The sequence below is a fragment of the Cheilinus undulatus genome, unplaced genomic scaffold, assembly GCF_018320785.1.
Source record: "Cheilinus undulatus unplaced genomic scaffold, ASM1832078v1 Contig8, whole genome shotgun sequence".
Lineage (NCBI taxonomy): Eukaryota > Metazoa > Chordata > Actinopteri > Labriformes > Labridae > Cheilinus > Cheilinus undulatus.
This window is the reverse complement of record NW_024571695.1, coordinates 71,472-92,676: the sequence shown is the minus strand read 5'-3', so window position 1 is coordinate 92,676 and position 21,205 is coordinate 71,472. Positions and strand designations below refer to the sequence as shown.

At 42.8% G+C, this 21,205-nt stretch overlaps 1 protein-coding gene across 1 annotated transcript in view; it reads right to left on the bottom strand.

The window, feature by feature from the left end:
- Window positions 1-17,897: 17,897 nt before the first annotated feature.
- Window positions 17,898-21,205, bottom strand: part of mmp17b (matrix metallopeptidase 17b) — a 29,416-nt gene continuing 26,108 nt past the window's right edge. Inside the window, exons 11-12 of the mRNA XM_041782518.1 lie at window positions 20,935-21,204; window positions 17,898-18,627 (exon numbers count right to left, since the gene is read on the bottom strand). Of these exons, the coding sequence (XP_041638452.1) occupies window positions 18,248-18,627; window positions 20,935-21,204 (650 nt within the window). The 3' untranslated portion in view covers window positions 17,898-18,247. The remainder of the gene's footprint in view (window positions 18,628-20,934; window position 21,205) is intronic.

Sequence of the window (21,205 nt, the reverse complement as noted above, 5' to 3'; positions counted from 1 at the left end):
CGAAGTTTGGAAATGTTTTTTAAATGGCAGAAGGCTGTTTTGGTGATGGCAGTTATATGTTGTTGAAAGTTTAAGTCTGAATCAATTATAACTCCAAGATTTCTGACGTGCTCACTGTGCTGAAAAGGAAATGAAGATGAAAGTGAAATGAATTCTTGTCTCTGTTTTTGTGGACCAACAAACAGGATTTCTGTTTTATCTGTGTTGAGCTGAAGAACATTCTGTGACATCCAGTGTTTTATTTCATCGATGCATTTGACCGAGTGATTTATGGGATTGAGATTGCCAGGGGAGAGTGAGACATAAAGCTGTGTATCATCGGCATATGAATGGTAGGAGACAGTGTGTTTCTGAATGAGTGAACCAAGTGGCAGCATGTACAGACTGAACAACAGAGGACCAAGACCTGATCCTTGTGGCACCCCACAGTCCAGACTGAAATTTACTGATGTGAAATTGCAGAGTGAAACTGAGAATGTTCTCTCCTGTAGATATGATTGAAACCAGTGAATTATCCTGAGAGGCCCATGGGAGTTTCTAGTCTATGGAGTAGCATGTTATGGTCAACTGTGTCAAAGGCGGAGCTTAAATATAATAATACTGAGACGGAGAGTTTGTTTGAATCATTGTTGAGTTTTAAATCGTTGATAACCTTGACCAGTGTGGTTTCTGTGCTGTGATTGGTTCTGAATCCTGATTGGTAGACATCGTACAGATTGTTATGGGTGAGGTAGTTGTGTAGTTGATTGTAGACGACTTTTCTATGATTTTACTAACAAAGGGAAGGTTGGAGATGGGCCTGTAGTTGCTGATTATTGATGGGTCAAGCTTGTTATTTTTGAGTAATGGCATGATAATGGCGTGCTTTAGAGAAATGGGGAAATCACCAGACTGAAGGGATGCACTGATAATATAGAGTAGATCTTGTAACATTACATGAGAGACACATTTAAATAATTTAGTAGGAATGGGGTGGAGAGAACAGGTAGAGGATTTGAGGTGTTTGATAACTTCCTCAAAGTCATTATTGTTCACAGGTTTAAAGCTGCACATGTTGGTCTGGGCATTTTTGTAAATTGAGGAACACAGAAGGTCAGAGGTGCTGTTTTGTAGTTGAAGAGTGTTAGATCTGATGGTGGTAGTTTTTCCTTTAAGTATGTTGCAAATTCATTACACTGGTTTTGAGGAGAGAAAGTCAGCAGGGGTTGATCTGGAGGGATTCATTAGTTTATCAATTGTACAGAACAGGTAGCAGGTATTATTTTTGTTCTCACTGATCATTTTTGAGATGTGCTGCTGTTTTGACGTTTTGATTTCTTTATTGTAGGTGATTAGTGTGTGTTTGTAGATTTCATAATGTACGTACAGTTTGCTCTTTCACCATTTCCTTTCAGCCTTTCTGCAGGATCTTTTTGGCATCCTCGCTCTTTCCCCGTTTCTCCAAGGAGTCTTTGTTTTTGTTGATTTATTTAGTTTCTATGGGTGCAATATTATCAATGATGTTACTCACTGTTTTGTTGAAATTGTCCATCATGTCACTGCATGATGCATGATGGGCAAATTATGACTACTGTACTACTGAATGAACTCATGAGAAGCATTTTCAACAATAAAACGTTTGTTAACTGCTCTGACCATTGTCATTTCTGGTGAAACAGGTCATACTGAAAAAGATGCAAAAATGGTCTGAGAGTGCGATGTCCAGAATATCAATGACTGTTATGGTTATATTGAGACCTTTAGATAGAACCAGGTGGAGGGTGTGTCCATGCTTATGTGTGGGTCCGGTAACATGCTGTGTAAATTCAAAGGTGTCCAGAATATTAACAAACTGTTTTGTGTCCAGATTAGCGGAATTGTCTATATGTATATTAAAATCAGTGACAATGTGGTCGTAGTCAATGGATATTTTTGAAATCAGCTCAGTAAATTCATCAATAAATCCTGTTCTTAGTTTAGGAGGGTGGTACACTGTGAGCATGATTGTAGAAACAACAGACTTAATAACAACAGCTAAGTATTCAAAGGTTGAAAATTCACCAAGACAGACGGTCCGACAGTCTAGGTTGCGATGATAGAGAAATGCAATCCCTCCACCTTTTTTGTTTTGTCTTGTACAATGTAAAAATTTGAAGTTAGTAGGTGCTGTTTCAATCAGCTCTTTGTTCCCAGTAGCATCCAGCCATGTTTCTGTGAGAAGGATGCAGTCCAGTTTATTTTCATAGATTATGTCATTAACCAGAAATGTTTTGTTAACCAAGGATCTGACATTAAGGAGGGCCAATTTCAAGCAGCAGGTGGAGGTGGTAGAGTCTGATTTGAGTGCTGCAGTTTTAATTTGAATATGATTTTTAACATGAATACCGTGGTTGCTCACAGCCTGTCTGGTTTTCAAAATCCTCCTGTCACTGATTCTGACTGGAATCATGGCAGGATGGGTGGATGACTGGGAGAGGAGACAGTGGTTGAGTCGATGGGGGGGCTATGCAGAGATGTTGGTAGTGACAGAGAGCTGTTTATGATGTCCCTGTGCCTGACGTTATTCATCAAGTTTATGGGAGAAAGCGTTTCATGGATGGTCCCAAACCTGGTATTTGTGGCAGTTATATCAGTCGAAAATGTTTCAGTAGAGCGGCAGGATCATGGCTCCACATGCACGGCAAAAGTTGAGAGCGGGGAACTATTGACACTGGCGCTAGGACCCGGGGGACGTCAATAGTAGTGGGACCGATCAGAGGGAGGAGTGGACGTTGATGTAGTGTTTTGGTTACCTTGGGGTGACACGCGTGTAATCGTCCTGAAGTATTTTATAATTCCATTCTTCCTCCTCCTCAAACATGTCTGCTCTTAACTGAATCTATTAAATTTACTAAAGTGCCAAAACCAGATGGAGCTTTGGATGAGCTCTATAGTCAGACTGAAGGACCCTCAGAGGACCAGCTGAGACCCACAGTACAAAGCAGACTGCTAAAACCTGATGTGACCGAACATAGACCAAGTCTGGAAACAGACGTGATATCACTCAGACGTGACTAAATGCTGTGAACTGCACACAGACACCATTATCCTTGAATAGAAGACCTTTAGAAGAACAGGGTTAGGGTTAGAATATAGACAGACCCTTCTTTAACTCCTGCTTTAGTCCTTTTAACATTTCATCTCAAAGCAAAGCCACGCTCTAACATTTGTATCCAGGGTTTGACATTTACACCCACCAACTAGCCAAATGCGGGTGGATTTCAGCCATGGTGGGTAGCAGCGTGACTCTAACTAGCCATGATGGTTGAATTTATCAGCGTCACACTCTGCTTCACTCTGACAGTGCTCGGCAGTTAGCCCTTATGATTCAGGCTTGGTACAGAGAGGCTGTTCAGCACATAACAGCTCAGATTTCCCTCCAGAATAACTGAAAAGGCTGGTCTCTACATCCATTCGTGCGTATTTTGGGCTCTGATGCTGTATGACACACACAAACGCGACACTCACAGACATAAAGGACACACACTCACACTGACGTTGGTCAGACTGAAGGCTTCTGTCTGTTTAGGGAAAATGTTTCAGAACCCTAACCCTTGCAGGATAAACTCAGACCTGAACTTTCTCGTTAAAGTGCCTCTCTGTCCATGTGCGTCAGCGCCGTTTATGTGTGTGTGTTCTCCAGCTGTGTTTCTCTGTCGCTCGTGCGAGCCAGGGCAGGCGGTGTGTCTAAATATCGTTTAATTCATACTCCATCTATATTCTTTGGTTGTTGAGGGCGATCTAAATGATAAAAACCTCCGCAAATGTGCGCATACTTTTAATGTCATTGAAGCTTTGAACGTTTGTATATTCAGGGTTAATGATAAATTTGCACTAAATCGATAATTAACAGTTATAAAAGACGAGAGAAACTCTGAAACTTTAAATCGGTTCACTGAGGCAGTGAGAAACAGAGGCAGAAGGATAAAAGTCTGTAACTGATCACTGAGGAGTCCAAGAGAATTAAACTAAACAGTGATTCTTATAGATATCTTAAATCTTATCATATATATAGAGATATCTTATATACATCCGTTGTTTAATGTTCTCCAAATGTGAGCTTCACCACCAAATGTAAATCATCTATTATTTGAAGAGATATTTTAATTAGTATTAGACACATGTATGAAAACATTTATTCCATACAGTAGAGAGCAGAGGACAGGAGAAGTTGGACACTTAATATTCTCTGGTGGAGATTTGTCAGAGTGAAAACTAGAGATGTTCTTGTAATCTGCTGTAGCTTTTCTAATAAACAGCCGGTTAACAGTATTTTAATTTTAGCATAAACTTGATCCCCATTAGGAAAATAAAAATCTAAGCGTTTTGACTGTAAGATGACTGTCTCTAACAGTCTGACCCATGTCTCAGTAGTGAGCTGTTTACAGGCAGAAGTGCTTTATTAAGAGGAGAGCTGATGTTGATCATATTGGTGAGGGAAAGTAGAGCACATGTGTCGTATCATACCCCTTGTACCAAATTTGGCATATAGCTCAGAGTTACCAAACACCAAAATTGTGACTAGTGGAAATACTGAGTGGCCAGTAACTTTGCAGAACCACTAGCCACTGTGGCTGGTAAGCAAAAAAGTTAATGCCAAGCCCTGTTTGTATTATATTATACTATACTTTATTGTTTTATTTTAACTTTTTTGTTTTGTTTTGTTTTGTTTGTTTGTTTTGTTTAAAGACCTGTGAGTCTACCTGTGCGAGTCTACCTGTGCGAGTCCACCGAGCAAGGCCACCGACAGGCAGCGCTGCCTCAAGCAGTCTAACGCAACATGTGCAACCAAAACATACAAGTCATCTATGGGAACAGAAAGAAGCACAATAGTTACAGAAAACGAAACCTGCATAATCTATCCACTTTGCAGAATGCCTCTTTTCCACAACCTTTTATCACAGTTGGCCTCTGGAACTGCCAGTCTGCAGTCAACAAAGCAGAATTCATCAATTCCCTCACTAAACTGTCTAACATTCAGGTCCTAGCCCTGACAGAAACTTGGGTCCGTCCTGAGAACACTGTAACACCAACTGCTCTATCAGCTGATGCAGTGTTCTCTCATACACCTCGCTCTTCTGGCCGAGGAGGTGGCACAGGCATTATTCTTTCTCATAGCTGGAACTTCAGCCAGTTCAAACCCTTGGACAATAACACCTCATTTGAATATCATGCAGTACAGGTCACTGCCCCAATAAAGGCTTACATGGTTGTGGTATACCGCCCACCTGGGGGTCACCTGGACAACTTTATTGTGGAACTGGACATGTTATTCTCAGACATCCCTGATGATGGCACACCATTGGTTGTCATGGGTGACATGAACATCCACTTGGATAGAGCCCAGGCTACTGATTTTATTTCACTACTGTCCTCCTTTGACTTGAAACTGGTTCAAACGCCTCCTACACACAAGGCTGGTAATACACTGGATTTGATTCTAACTCGCAATTGCTCCACGGCTAATTTGAGTGTAACACCACTTCACCTCTCTGACCACTACTTCATTCAGTTCTCACTTGGCTTACCTGAACTTCAACAATCTACTACTCAGTTAAGATCATACCGCAGAAACCTTCAGTCACTTGACCCAGCACAGCTGTCTGACGAGGTCTCAGCTGCACTAGCCTCATGTAACGAGTCCTTCACACTCACTGTTAACGAGGCTACAGACACATTCTGCTCCTCACTGACCTCCTCTCTGGACAAACTCTGCCCTCTGGTGTCTAAGCCTATTCGAAATACTCCACCTTGTCCCTGGCTCACTGAGGTCATCAGAACCCAAAGGGCAGGGCTCAGGGCGGCAGAGAGAAAATGGCGTAAATCCAAACAAACCACTGACTTGAGTGCCTATCAGCAAAAACTGTCCTGTTTTACCTCTGCTCTAAAATCTGCTAAGAAGGCGTTCTATCAATCAAAGATCTGTGCTGCCACTGATGCACGCAAACTCTTTTCTGCTTTTAACTCGCTCCTCTCTCCTTCAAACCCACAACCCTCCAGTATGTTGACTCCAGACATGTTCGCCTCCTACTTCACTGACAAGGTTTCTACCATCAGCAACCAATTCTCTGAGCCTGTCCAACTCAGTTTTCTGCCACCAGCTAGTGATGCATCACTTAGCTCATTCTCTCCACTAAGTGAGAGCGAGGTCACCAGGCTTCTGCTTGACTCTAAGCCCACAACCTGTCCCCTCGATCCGATACCATCACATCTCTTGCAGGCGATTGAGCCCACAATCAGCCCTGCTGTGAGTTGTATCATTAACTCCTCTCTGTCCACAGGTGTTTTCCCAGCTGCTTTCAAACAAGCGCGGTTACACCACTGCTCAAAACACCCACTCTCAACCCAGCCCTGGTTGAAAATTACAGGCCGGTCTCACTTCTCCCATTCCTATCAAAAATACTGGAGCGCACAGTCTTCAACCAGCTCTCAGAACACTTGCAGAACAATGATCTACTTGATCAGAATCAGTCTGGCTTTAGGCGGGGCCACTCTACTGAAACTGCACTTTTGTCGGTAACGGATTCACTTCGCTTGGCCAGAGCAGCTGGTCAGTCCTCAGTTCTCTTACTGCTGGATCTGTCTGCTGCCTTTGACACAGTAAACCACCAAATCCTCCTCTCCACACTCTCTTCACTTGGTATCTCAGGATCTGCCCTCCAGTGGTTTAAGTCCTACCTCACAGGGAGATCTTTTAGAGTATCATGGAAGGGAGGAGTGTCTAAACTGCATGGCTTATCAACAGGGGTGCCTCAAGGGTCTGTGCTTGGTCCCCTACTTTTCTCAATATACACCACCTCACTTGGTGCAATCATCCGCTCCCATGGCTTTTCTTATCACTGCTATGCAGACGACACACAGCTATTCCTGTCCTTTCCACCAGATGACACAACTGTCTCAGCTCGGATCTCATCCTGCCTTGCTGATATTTCTAAATGGATGAGGGAACGTCACCTTCAGCTCAACCTGCCCAAAACGGAGCTCATTATCATCCCAGCCAGTCCCACTATGGAACCGCAGATCAGTATCCAGCTTGGATCAAATAATCTCTTGCCCACTAAGTCAGCCCGGAATCTGGGTGTCATGATTGATGACCAGCTAACCTTCAAGCTCCATGTGGCCTCGATTGCTCGGTCCTGCCGTTTCGCCCTCTACAACATCAAGAGGATCAGACCCTACTTGACAGAGCATGCTACACAACTCCTGGTACAGGCTCTTATAATATCACGTATTGACTACTGTAACTCATTACTGGCAGGCCTACCTGCATGCACAGTTATACCTCTGCAGTTGATCCAGAACGCAGCAGCACGTCTGGTCTTCAACCAACCCAAGAGAGCTCATGTCACGCCTCTTTTAATCTCTCTACACTGGCTTCCAGTTGCAGCTCGCATTAAATTCAAAACTCTAATCATTGCTTACAAAGCAGTAACTAAAACTGCTCCTGTTTACCTGGAGTCCCTCATCCAGGTCTACACCCCTTCTCGCCCACTACGCTCAGCCAGCGAAAGGCGCCTGGTACTTCCAGCACATCATGCTCCTAAGTCACTAGCTCGACTCTTCTCCTCTGTTGTCCCTAAATGGTGGAATGAATTACCCAACTCCATTCCATCTGCAGACTCCATCTCTACTTTCAAAAGAAAGCTAAAGACCCAGCTCTTCAGAGAACACTATGCACTTAGACTATTCTCCACTGCTGTCCCCAGTGGTTAAATGAGTCTCCCAACTACAGTTGGCTCGCACTGTCCTGCTCTACTTCTGGGATTTCTTTGCCCAGCTCTTGTGAATGACCCAGCACTTGGTACTGGTAATTAGTTGTCGTGAAGTCTAATGGATGGTGATGAGAGATCTCACATCTTGCTTGATTCATTGTTGGTGTTTAAAAATAAAACAAAATAGAAGCAATGGAGCAGATTCTCCTTATTTAATGATGTTGAGGTGGCCTTGAAATACTTTTATGATGAGTTCAGTCGCATAATTAATAAGCATGCTCCCATCCGAAAATTCAGGGTGAAGGGACGGAAAAATCCTTGGTTTTCCACTGACTTAGGAAACCTTCTCAAGGAAAGGGACATTGCCTGGGCAAAGGCTCGAAAAACCAAATCAGAGGCAGATTGGCTCAGCTTTTGACAGCTTAGGAATAAATGTACTTCTCTTATTAAAAAAGCTAAATCTGACTTTTATCTGACTGAATCAGCCAAAAATTTGAATGATCCCAAAAAATTCTGGCAGGTCATAAAATCAACTAGTCATGTAATGACGAGTGAGCTACCAAGTTCTTTAGTTACAGATTCTGGCCCCCTGTCTGATAAGACAGCCATTTTAAATTGTTTTAATGACCATTTTATTTCTGCTGGCTCCTTGTTTGAGTCTTTACACCCTGAGCTGACTAAAGCTGATCCAGCCAGTGTAAACTCACCCTTGTTCTCAACATCTGCAAGTGGTGGCACGACCTGTCCCTTTGAGTTTACTGCTGTTACTGCCTCTGAGGTTCAGAGTGCCCTGAAGAGACTGGATACAGGTAAAGCTGCTGGCCCTGATAATGTAGATCCTTTCTTTTTAAAATTGGCTGCGGATTTTGTTGCTGAGCCTCTGGCACATATTTTTAACCTGAGTTTTATCAGTAATAAAATCCCTAAAGTTTGGAAGTCTGCATTTGTTCTCCCCCTGTTAAAAGGGGGTGAACCTACTAATGTAAATAACTACAGACCAATTTCTAAATGATGTATTTTAGCTAAAGTGTTTGAAAGGATCATCAGTGATCAATTAAAGGGATTTTTAGAGTCAAATAATATTTTATCATTGTTTCAATCAGGTTTTAGAAAACAGCATAGCACTGTTACAGCTGGTCTCAAAGTTTTAAATGATTTTATTGAGGCTCTGGACAGTAAGAAATATTGTGTAGTTCTTTTTATTGATTTGTCTAAAGCCTTTGACACAGTAGACCACAGACTCTTGACTAAAACTTTACATAACATTGGTATTTCAAAATCTGCCACTTCTTGGTTCAGTGATTATTTAACAAACAGAACACAGTGTGTGCAGGGGGCTGGATCCCCCTCCTCTGTTCTGGATGTCACTAAAGGGGTGCCCCAAGGCTCAGTTCTGGGACCCATTTTATTTTCTATATACATCAACAGTCTGTGTACAAATGTGTCAAATGCATTTTATCATTTTTATGCAGATGATACCATTATTTATTGCTGTTCATCCTCACTCACTCAGGCTTTTGAGTTTCTACAAGCTGCTTTTAATGTTGTTCAGTCTCGTCTGAGAACTTTGAAATTGGTTTTAAACACAGAAAAGACTAAGCTCATGGTCTTCTCAAATTCAAGTGAGTTACCAGTGAATTTACCGACTGTGGTAACTCAACAAGGAAACCCGATAGAGCTGGTCTCCAGTTATAAATACCTGGGTTTCCTTCTGGATCATGAACTCTCCTTCAAAGCACACATTGCAAGCTCAGGGTGAAGCTCGGGTTCTACTACAGAAATAGATCCTGTTTTTCACTCAGAGCCAGGAAATTACTTGTGTCAGCAACATTTCTTCCTTTGATTGATTATGGAGATGTGCTGTATATGGGTGCTCCTCTTAAATGTCTGCAGTCCTTAAACACTGTTTATCACAGTGCCTTGAGGTCTGGTGATGGCTGCCTCACACATCATTGTGACTTGTATGTCAAATCAGGCTTGCCCTCTTTAAGTGGACGCAGGTTTACGCATTGGCTGACCCTGATTTATAAGGCTCCTCTTGGCTTAGCTCCAGCTTATATATGTTCTTTTCTGCAGAGAACTAAAAGCCGCTATGCCTTATGGTCCTGTGACGTTCTCCATCTTTCTGTTCCTCGCGTCAGAACTGAACTGGGGAAGAGAGCGTTCAGTTTTGCTGCCCCCACAGCGTGGAACTCTTCACAGACTGAGCTGAAGCTCTCAGAGCTCATCTCTCTTGGATCCTTTCGGTCCATGCTGATGGATAAACAGCATGAGACCACTGAACAGTGCTTGTGTTTCTGAATTGTTATTTTTGCTAAAGATACTACACTTAATTGTGTAACACCTTGCTCTCACAAAATATGTGTATTCTAACTTATTGTATATTGCCACCATTCAATATGTTCTTCATGATGTGTGCTGCTGACCTCTTGGCCAGGTCACCCTTGTGAAAGAGATCTTGATCTCAATGGGTTTTAATCTGGTTAAATAAAGGTTAAAAAAAAACAAACAAACAAACAAACAAAAAAACAAACAAAACAAAACAAAACAAACATATATTTTAGGTGCTTTGTCTTAAACACTGCATGGCAGCACCTGCGTCCAATTGCATCTGAAGCACTCTGTGGCACTTAGTGATGTTGTTTCTTCTCGTCTAGATCTTTGCTTGTGTTGTTCTTCCTCTCAAATATACGTCGCTTTGGATAAAAGTGTCTGCTAAATGACATTGTAACATTGTAACATTGTAATTTAATTTTAATAGTTTTACTAACTAACTTCTTTTTCTAGTGACCAAGTTTTTTAGAGGGTATAAGCCATCCTGACCTAACAGCTACATTTTCTGTACATTATTGCTCGTCTGCCTTCTGCTCTGTCCTCTGCTGGTTGGTTGAGCCAGTGTAATTTTTGATGTTTATTCCTGACAGAGTACTTTCCATTGTGTGAGTATGGAAGGCCATTTTGCTCGGCCAAGGCTTTCTTTTTATGCCCAGCCCTTCAGTTGCCAGGTTAGGGTTAGCCCTAACCCTGCACTGAAATAAATGTTTGGTTTTTTTTGTTTGTTTGTTTGTTTCAATTTGCCAAGCATCCATAAATGTGACATTAGCTCTTTCGTCATCCAGTGGTTGGTAGAGTCTTGTCTGGCATTTTATTATGGTGGAGAGGGTGAGGTTACAGGCTAGAGGGTTAATTATATCCTAATATGGCAATAATAATGTGAATACTATTGTTGTACTTGGGTGTTTGGGATGTTAGGTCTGTCCAGACTTGGGTTCATGACTGTGTCGGGGTTTTCAACCATAATTAGTAGGGAGTCAGAAAAGTTTTAGAGAGGTAAATATGTAGAAAACAGCACAATCATCATTATTTGAGGGTGTTATGGGACTGTTGTCTTTAAAAATATTCATCATGATAAATCCTGAACTGAGCTGTGATGACTAAATGAGATTTTGGTCCATCGGTTTAACTGGAGTTAAAATGATTAATGTGTGCCCTTAGACATTTTTGATGTGATGATGTGTGAGTTTCTTGTAAGAGGCAGATATCTGGGGTAAAGAGAGTGAATCAGATTAATGCTACAACAGAAGTGATTCTAGCGGGCTTTGGATCTGACAAGAAGCAAAAAAAAAAAGACGGACTCATCCTGATGCATAAAGAGGAGGACCATATGGACCGTCTTTTCTCCAGATAGAGCTGGAGGTAAAAATGTGGTGATAAATTACTGTGTAAACATATAAATCCCCAGAGGGAGGGAAAGCCACTCCAATCAATAACCATGAAAACATAAGGAGAAAATGCTCTCCTATTGGTCAGAGTCAGGATTAATGTCGTTGACATGATGTCAGGGTGTAAGTCCAAACAACAATGACAGAAAACATCTGCTAGTCTCATTGAGTTGTGGTCTTGAACCTTGATTACGACTTGCTACAAAAGCATTAGTGATTCCTGATGCTCAGAATAGGTAAACCCTAACCCTGACCCATGAAGGGCAAGAGTTTGAGGATAATGACCCCAAAAAAGGGTCATTAGGAAGACGATGACCCTGATTTGGAGGGGTAAGTCTGGGCGGACTATGAGCCTGGTTAAAGGGCTGGGGCTGGGAAAACTATGTCCCTGACTAAAGGGCTGGGGCTGGGAAAACTATGTCCCTGATTAAAGGGCTGGGGCTGGGAAAACTTTGTCCCTGATTAAAGGGTTAGGGATGGGAAAACTATGTCCCTGACTAAAGGGCTGGGGCTGGGAAAACTATGTCCCTGATTAAAGGGTTAGGGATGGGGAAACTATGTCCCTGACTAAAGGGCTGGGGCTGGGAAAACTATGTCCCTGATTAAAGGGTTAGGGGTGGGAAAACTATGTCCCTGATTAAAGGGCTGGGGCTGGGAAAACTATGTCCCTGATTAAAGGGTTAGGGATGGGAAAACTATGTCCCTGATTAAAGGGTTAGGGCTGGGAAAACTATGTCCCTGATTAAAGGGTTAGGGCTGGGAAAACTATGTCCCTGATTAAAGGGCTGGGGCTGGGAAAACTATGTCCCTGATTAAAGAGCTGGGGCTGGGAAAACTTTGTCCCTGATTAAAGGGTTAGGGCTGGGAAAACTATGTCCCTGATTAAAGGGCTGGGGCTGGGACAACTGTGTCCCTGATTAAAGGGCTGGGGCTGGGAAAACTATGTCCCTGATTAAAGGGCTGGGGCTGGGACAACTGTGTCCCTGATTAAAGGGCTGGGGCTGGGAAAACTTTGTCCCTGATTAAAGGGTTAGGGCTGGGAAAACTATGTCCCTGATTAAAGGGCTGGGGCTGGGAAAACTTTGTCCCTGATTAAAGGGTTAGGGCTGGGAAAACTATGTCCCTGATTAAAGGGCTGGGGCTGGGAAAACTTTGTCCCTGATTAAAGGGTTAGGGATGGGAAAACTATGTCCCTGACTAAAGGGCTGGGGCTGGGAAAACTATGTCCCTGATTAAAGGGTTAGGGATGGGAAAACTATGTCCCTGATTAAAGGGCTGGGGCTGGGAAAACTATGTCCCTGATTAAAGGGTTAGGGCTGGGAAAACTATGTCCCTGATTAAAGGGCTGGGGCTGGGAAAACTATGTCCCTGATTAAAGGGTTAGGGATGGGAAAACTATGTCCCTGATTAAAGGGCTGGGGCTGGGAAAACTATGTCCCTGATTAATGGGTTAGGGCTGGGAAAACTATGTCCCTGATTAAAGGGCTGGGGCTGGGAAAACTTTGTCCCTGATTAAAGGGCTGGGGCTGGGAAAACTATGTCCCTGATTAAAGGGCTGGGGCTGGGAAAACTATGTCCCTGATTAAAGGGCTGGGGCTGGGAAAACTTTGTCCCTGATTAAAGGGTTAGGGCTGGGAAAACTATGTCCCTGATTAAAGGGCTGGGGCTGGGAAAACTATGTCCCTGATTAAAGGGTTAGGGATGGGAAAACTATGTCCCTGATTAAAGGGTTAGGGCTGGGAAAACTATGTCCCTGATTAATGGGTTAGGGCTGGGAAAACTATGTCCCTGATTAAAGGGCTGGGGCTGGGAAAACTACGTCCCTGATTAAAGGGCTGGGGCTGGGAAAACTATGTCCCTGATTAAAGGGCTGGGGCTGGGACAACTGTGTCCCTGATTAAAGGGCTGGGGCTGGGAAAACTATGTCCCTGATTAAAGGGCTGGGGCTGGGAAAACTATGTCCCTGATTAAAGGGTTAGGGCTGGGAAAACTATGTCCCTGATTAAAGGGCTGGGGCTGGGAAAACTATGTCCCTGATTAAAGGGCTGGGGCTGGGAAAACTATGTCCCTGATTAACCCTCGGTCCCTTGTATTTTTTATCTACATCTGTCCTTGTTTGTCCTGAAAACGGACATGCAGAAAGGTGTTAATAAAATAATCATTTTTCAACATTTTTTTTTAACTTTCACTGCTTCAGATCTCTTCAGCAACATCAACCCTGACTACTAATAAAAAAAATAAAAATTCAATGTTACATCCTTTTTATGCGACCTATTGTACACTATGCCTATGACTTGGATTCATCCATGCTAAACAGATGAGTCCATCCGTGAGTAAAACACGCCAGTTTTACCATCCTTTTCTCCAGCTTCCTCCTCTACCAAATCATATGCGAGTGAATGCATTTGTTCATGTTAGGTTTATTTTATGTACAGGCATAAAAAATCAGAGGAAATATGTAGGATATGAATCACGAACACGCACATTTCCACCTCTAACCAAAATGTGACCACAAATATGCCAATTTCGCACATATATAAATTTACTGTATCTTTGAGATATGATATATTCTCTCCTATTGATGGAAAGGACCCGTGCATCCTCATGCTTGTAAATCCACTTGCTGTGAAGTGAGGGCAAAGTTGAAATTGTCCAAATGTCCCCCTTTCTTAGTCCCAGGCTGCAAAATCCAGAGGTAACATATCCTACTGTAAACACTCCGCTTATGACATGACGGCTTGTGAACATATACACAGATTCGCACCCAAGCACACACATAGGAGCACACAAACTTTTCCTTACACATGTAGCCCACTCTCAGACATCCATATCTAGTGGCAGGAATTGGTTTATTTAATTCTGATGATGTTTAGTGGGTGAAATAGCGCTTCAAACACGCGCATGGAGGGAAAAACCATGTCTGCACTGCTGAAAGGATTAAAATGGTGCGCTGGCACTATCCGTTGGATCACTGTGGAATGGTGAAATTTAGATCCCTGGTGATTGACTGGCTGCAAAAAAACAGTTGCTATGAGTTGTTTTGGTGCTGTAGACACACAGTCAAAAAACCTATTTTTAATGGAAGTCTATGTGTCCGATTTCAGACAAACAAGGATGGATGGAGCTATTTCACATCATGGGCGTTCTATGGGTGACAAGGTTTTCTTTTTTTTTTTTTTTTTTGATATGAATAAAAATAATAACTTTGGCCAAATTTGATGCCTCAGACTATAAAAATGTGACTCAAAAACTCAAAAAAAACGATGATAAAAATGATGAATGTCCTCAAAACGGACATAGTAGGGTCAAAGGGTTAAAGGGCTAGGGCTGGGAAAACTATGTCCCTGATTAAAGGGCGAGGGCTGGGCAGACTATGACCCTGGTTATAGGGTCAGGGTCCGTTTGGCTTTGACTTGGGGCACTACTGCTGACCTCCACCACAGTAGATTGTCAGGCCTTTTATCAGAGGACCAGATGTCAGCACAAACTTTTAAACGTAATTAAATTAAATTAGATTATGCAGGTTTGAATGTTCACAAATGTCCAGGATTTAAAAGTCACTCAAAAAGTCTGAAATTCTTTCCTATCAGTCTGGTTTAGGGTTTGGGGCTGATTAATCTGATCCTTTCACACCACTGTCAGCATTCTCTGGAAGTCTGAGCATTTTTGATCAGGGGCTGAGGGCATAAAGAAAACCACGATCCCTTTAAATCCCCAGATTGATCCCAAGTGAGCATTTCTAAATCTGTCAGACTGAGGCTTAGTGATAGTGATCTCTGTGATTCTCTGCTGTGGTAACTCGTTTCGGGTCAGTCTAGCCAGAGAGATTTTCCCTTAAAGATATAAAGAGCTTTAGAGGTTAGTCACTGGAGTGATCCCCTTTTCAACGTCTTCAGGTCTTCATCTTTTTCTCAAAGGGGAGTCCACAATTACCAAAGGGTTGTGAGTTTAGAGAGGAAAACATCTGAATGGGGTTAAATAAAAGGCTTTAGAATCTCTTCATTTGGAAATATAGATGATGTAAGACATCAATTACCACTGCTTTTATTTTAGCTCACCATCATTAATTCATCCAGCAGATTGAAAAGGAAGCTTTTTTTTTAAAATGTGTTAGATCCTCACATGAGATTCAGATAAGGACTAAAATATATAAAAAGAATCAACTTACATAAACACAATTAGCCTATGAAAACAGAATCAACCTACATAGAGACATGTAATTAGATGTCCTATATAAATCTGTAGATGTCCCCAAAGAGACTGTAGATGTCATCATAGAGACTGTAGATGTCCTCACAGAGACTGTAGATGTCCTCACAGAGACTGTAGATGTCCTCATAGAGACTGTAGATGTCCTCATAGAGACTGTAGATGTCCTCATAGAGACTGTAGATGTCCTCACAGAGACTGTAGATGTCCTCACAGAGACTGTAGATGTCCTCACAGAGACTGTAGATGTCCTTATAGAGACTGTAGATGTCCTTATAGAGACTGTAGATGTCCTCACAGAGACTGTAGATGTCCTTATAGAGACTGTAGATGTCCTTATAGAGACTGTAGATGTCCTTATAGAGACTGTAGATGTCCTCACAGAGACTGTAGATGTCCTCACAGAGACTGTAGATGTCCTCACAGAGACTGTAGATGTCCTCATAGAGACTGTAGATGTCCTCACAGAGACTGTAGATGTCCTCACAGAGACTGTAGATGTCCTCATAGAGACTGTAGATGTCCTCACAGAGACTGTAGATGTCCTCATAGAGACTGTAGATGTCCTCATAGAGACTGTAGATGTCCTCACAGAGACTGTAGATGTCCTCATAGAGACTGTAGATGTCCTCACAGAGACTGTAGATGTCCTCATAGAGACTGTAGATGTCCTCATAGAGACTGTAGATGTCCTCATAGAGACTGTAGATGTCCTCACAGAGACTGTAGATGTCCTCACAGAGACTGTAGATGTCCTCATAGAGACTGTAGATGTCCCCAAAGAGACTGTAGATGTCATCATAGAGACTGTAGATGTCCTCACAGAGACTGTAGATGTCCTCATAGAGACTGTAGATGTCCCCAAAGAGACTGTAGATGTCCTCATAGAGACTGTAGATGTCCTCACAGAGACTGTAGATGTCCTCATAGAGACTGTAGATGTCCTCATAGAGACTGTAGATGTCCTCATAGAGACTGTAGATGTCCCCAAAGAGACTGTAGATGTCATCATAGAGACTGTAGATGTCCTCAAAGAGACTGTAGATGTCCTCACAGAGACTGTAGATGTCCTCACAGAGACTGTAGATGTCCTCACAGAGACTGTAGATGTCCTCATAGAGACTGTAGATGTCCTCATAGAGACTGTAGATGTCCTCACAGAGACTGTAGATGTCCTCACAGAGACTGTAGATGTCCTCATAGAGACTGTAGATGTCCTCATAGAGACTGTAGATGTCCTCATAGAGACTGTAGATGTCCTCATAGAGACTGTAGATGTCATCATAGAGACTGTAGATGTCATCATAGAGATCGTAGATGCCCTTGCAGAGACCACAGATCTACCATAGATACCGTAGATGTCCCCATAGAGACTCTAGTTGTCCTTATAGAGTCCTTGGATGCCTTAGGCTCTCCTGAAAGAAAACACAGATCCAGGAATTAGGGGCTCTCTTTGATGCTGCCCCCGAATCCCTGTCCAGGAATGGTGAGAGGCTGGAATGGTTAGAGCCAGCAGCCAATCTACCTTGGGAGTGCAATCCACTGATTCACTGACTGAGACAGTGATTAACTACAGATCCGGTCTCAGACAGTGTGGTGTTAAAGGTTTCTGAGCATGTGAACTAAATTCAGAATCTTTTGGACCTTTGTGGTCCTGGTCTTACCGTCCTCTTGTGAGGTCTGAATACCAACTGGTGGCCAGAGACGCTGGGTGTGACAGCTCTCTTCGGCACATCTTCAGGTATCGTTGTTAGACTTTGTGTCTAACACTGACCCACCAAGGAGGGCAGGGATGGGATGGGTCAGCTGATGGATATGGTAACTGAAGCTTATGGACCTGATCCAGCTCACCATACACTGGTGGGTTAGACTGGACACCAGGGCAGCCACGTGCTTTATGGGGGGGATCAGCTGGGTGGATCCCACGAGAGATGGGGCTTGGTCCTGGAGCAGGCCTGGAGGGTGGCCATCAGGAGGTCAGAGCAGTGCAGGAGTTAATGAGCCTGCATTTGGTCCCAGACCTGAGCTGAGCTGAAATAATCTCTGATTGAGACTGAGCCATGCTGTAAAGACTGATATCTGTAAGGAGTAGTAAAGCCATAAGACCAGGAAGTCTTTCTTACAGTACGGGAAACAGACTCAGGACTGATTTTAAATAGATTTTATTTTCAGTGTAAGTACATAGATGATTTAAGTTTAAATTAAAAGCTGAATGAATCCTTTAGGAGGTGCTTAATTAGTCTCATAATGTCTCTGCAGTCTGCGACGCTTCAGGTGTCATGTGACCTGAAGTCTTTCTTCTTCTGCAGTTCTTTAATGGTGGCTTCCATGCTGTACTGGAGTGTGCTCCAGCCACCATCTGGCAGCAGTGCCACATTACAATCAGTCATCAGTGAAAATGACAGAACAACAGATCTTTAAGTAAATCTGAGTCTTTCCCACCATGCCCTGTCCCTACTCAGACTGAAGTCTACTCCAGGGTCCTGGTGTGATCTGTAAGCCACATTGATCACCTTTCACCTGCATTAAACCAGACTGGCTCCTGCTCTAACTAAACCAGAGGGAGGCAGCTGTCAGTGTGCAGCGTTACTGAGCCAACAGTGTCAAAGTCATCAGAACAAGGAGGTCAATAAAGGATGGTGTCTTTCCATCAGGTGCTCCACTCTGACAGGTACACCGGGACCTGGTGTGCACTCCTCCTGCCCGTTTGTCTTTATTTTCATCCTTCCTGGTTCCTCCTGGTTCCTCCCTCTCTCTCTCCTCCCTCCAACGGTCTCGGAGCTCATGCTGTTCCACTAAAGGAGACAGAGATGAGGACAGGTTGTCTGCCACAGGTGAAGATGAGGAGGATGAGTCAGGGCAGTCCAGCCAGTCTGCAGCAGAGGATCGTGGGTAACCGTCCTGTGGTGAGGAGCCAGGAAATGAGAACTTCCAGTAGAGGTCTCCTTTAAAGAGTTGGACCGACCCTGAAGGAGACAAATGGACAAGCATATAAGGAGATAGAGAGATAAGGAGACAAAGAAACAAAGAGATGAAGAGTCAAATAAACAAACAGATGAAGCGACAGACAGATGAAGAGACAGATGGATGAAGAGACAGACAGATGAAGAGTCAGACAGATGAAGAGACAGACAGATGAAGAGACAGACAGATGAAGAGACAGACAGATGAAGAGTCAGACAGATGAAGAGACAGATGGATGAAGAGTCAGACAGATGAAGAGACAGACGGATGAAGAGTCAGACAGATGAAGAGACAGACGGATGAAGAGTCAGACGGATGAAGAGTCAGACGGATGAAGAGTCAGACAGATGAAGAGTCAGACAGATGAAGAGACAGACAGATGAAGAGACAGACAGATGAAGAGTCAGACAGATGAAGAGACAGACAGATGAAGAGACAGACAGATGAAGAGTCAGACAGATGAAGAGACAGACAGATGAAGAGTCAGACAGATGAAGAGTCAGACAGATGAAGAGACAGACAGATGAAGAGTCAGACAGATGAAGAGTCAGACAGATGAAGAGACAGACGGATGAAGAGTCAGACAGATGAAGAGACAGACAGATGAAGAGTCAGACAGATGAAGAGACAGACAGATGAAGAGTCAGACAGATGAAGAGACAGACAGATGAAGAGTCAGACAGATGAAGAGACAGACAGATGAAGAGACAGACAGATGAAGAGTCAGACAGATGAAGAGTCAAAGAGACAAGAGCTAATGAGACCTCTACTGTAACATCAGCATAACTATTAAAGCCTGTTCAAAGAGAACAGCCTCTCTTTATCAGGTTATTTTGACTTGTTGGATATTTGTAGAAATACAAAGATGACACGCTGGTTGGAGTGCTCTGTCTAAATAGAAGTACATAGATGAATCTGAAAACATAGATTATCTTGTAAATGTGTGTAAATGTGTGATTATCATGTAAAGGTTTATTCTTCCTGTGGTTTTATTCAAGAAGTTAAACTTCTATAAAACCTAGATTAGTCTCAGATGAAGTGAAATATTTCTGTCTTTTCTGTTTTTGTCAGGTTTACGGGGAAAAACTCAAAACGGAGGACCCAAATACAGATAAAATAAAAGACTGGTTTAATTAACAAACAAAACAACTTACTCAAAATAAATCCAGGAATCAAAATCAAAGTCCATGAAACAAAACAAAACAAAATCCACTGGGAGCACAAGGAGCACGAGGAGTAACACGGGGAAGACATCTACAATGAACCGACACAGACACAGGGAGACAGAGAGCTTCAATGCACAGGGAGTGATTAACAACGGAGGACAGGTGTGCACAATCAGACACAGGTGAAACTGGTGAAAGTAATCACAGTGGAGGGAAACTCAGGCAGGAAGCAAAACTAGAATCACACACAAGGAAAGGAAACTACAAAATAAACCAGGAAACATGGAACCTAACACAAGAAGCACACGAGGACTGAATGACAAAACTAAACACTAGAAGCTGAACAAAGGAAACTCAGGAGGATACAAAGAACCAAACACAAGGAGGGAAACTAAACATGGAATAACTAAACATGAAACACGAGGAGTAAAACTAGACATGAAATACAAGGAGTAACTAAACATGAACATGAACTAACATAAGGCACAAAATACACAGAAACACAAGGACTACAAGAAACACCTAAGAACTAAACACCAGAAATATACAAACTAGAAAACCCAAGTACAATGTAAAACTAGAAACATGGAAATCACAGAACAAGGAAAACATGAGGGAACAAAACTAAACACAGGAAATACACTAGAAAAACTCATAACCTAACAAATCAGAACCTGGATCATGACAGTTTTAATCCTGATGATTACAGCTCATACCTCACTAAAATCTAAAACCCATTAAATATTAGAATTTTCCAAACATCAGTCCAAAACGGGATTTTTGATCAAGAAATGTTGAGCTCCTGTTAAATTCTGCTCATCTGTCGGTCATTACCTGGTCAGGACAGTCAGCGGTTTTTCTCTTGATTGTGGTTGTGTGGACCGAACCAGAGAGAGAGAATGAAGGCTCAGGGAACTCTGGATTTTTTCCACAACATCCTAACATTTAGAGATCGTGGATCTTAGATTTTAGTGAGCTGTAAGCTGTAGTCATCCAGATCAAAACTCAACTGTCTGAATATTTCAGTTTGTCTGAGATTAATCTAGAATACATGGAAGTTTAACTTCCTGATTCACAGGAAAAAAATGAACTTTTATGTAATATTTTAAATTTAGGAGATAAACAACCAACTGGTGAGCTCACCATCACTGTCCATGGTGATACCACTCACTCCCCTACTCAGCAGTTGAGTCCACATGTCTTCCTGTGAATCCTCCTCAGAGCCTCCCATGGTCCCCCATAGAGGGCCCTCCTGAGGATCCCAGACCAGACCCCACCTCACTGCTGCTTCCTCCTCTTCACCATCATCATCATCGTCCACTTCAGTGACACTCAGGCCCATCCTGAGGGCAGACAGTGGCTGAGGGTAACCATCCTGCAAGGACAGATCCCTGAAGAGCCAGAACTGTGAGCC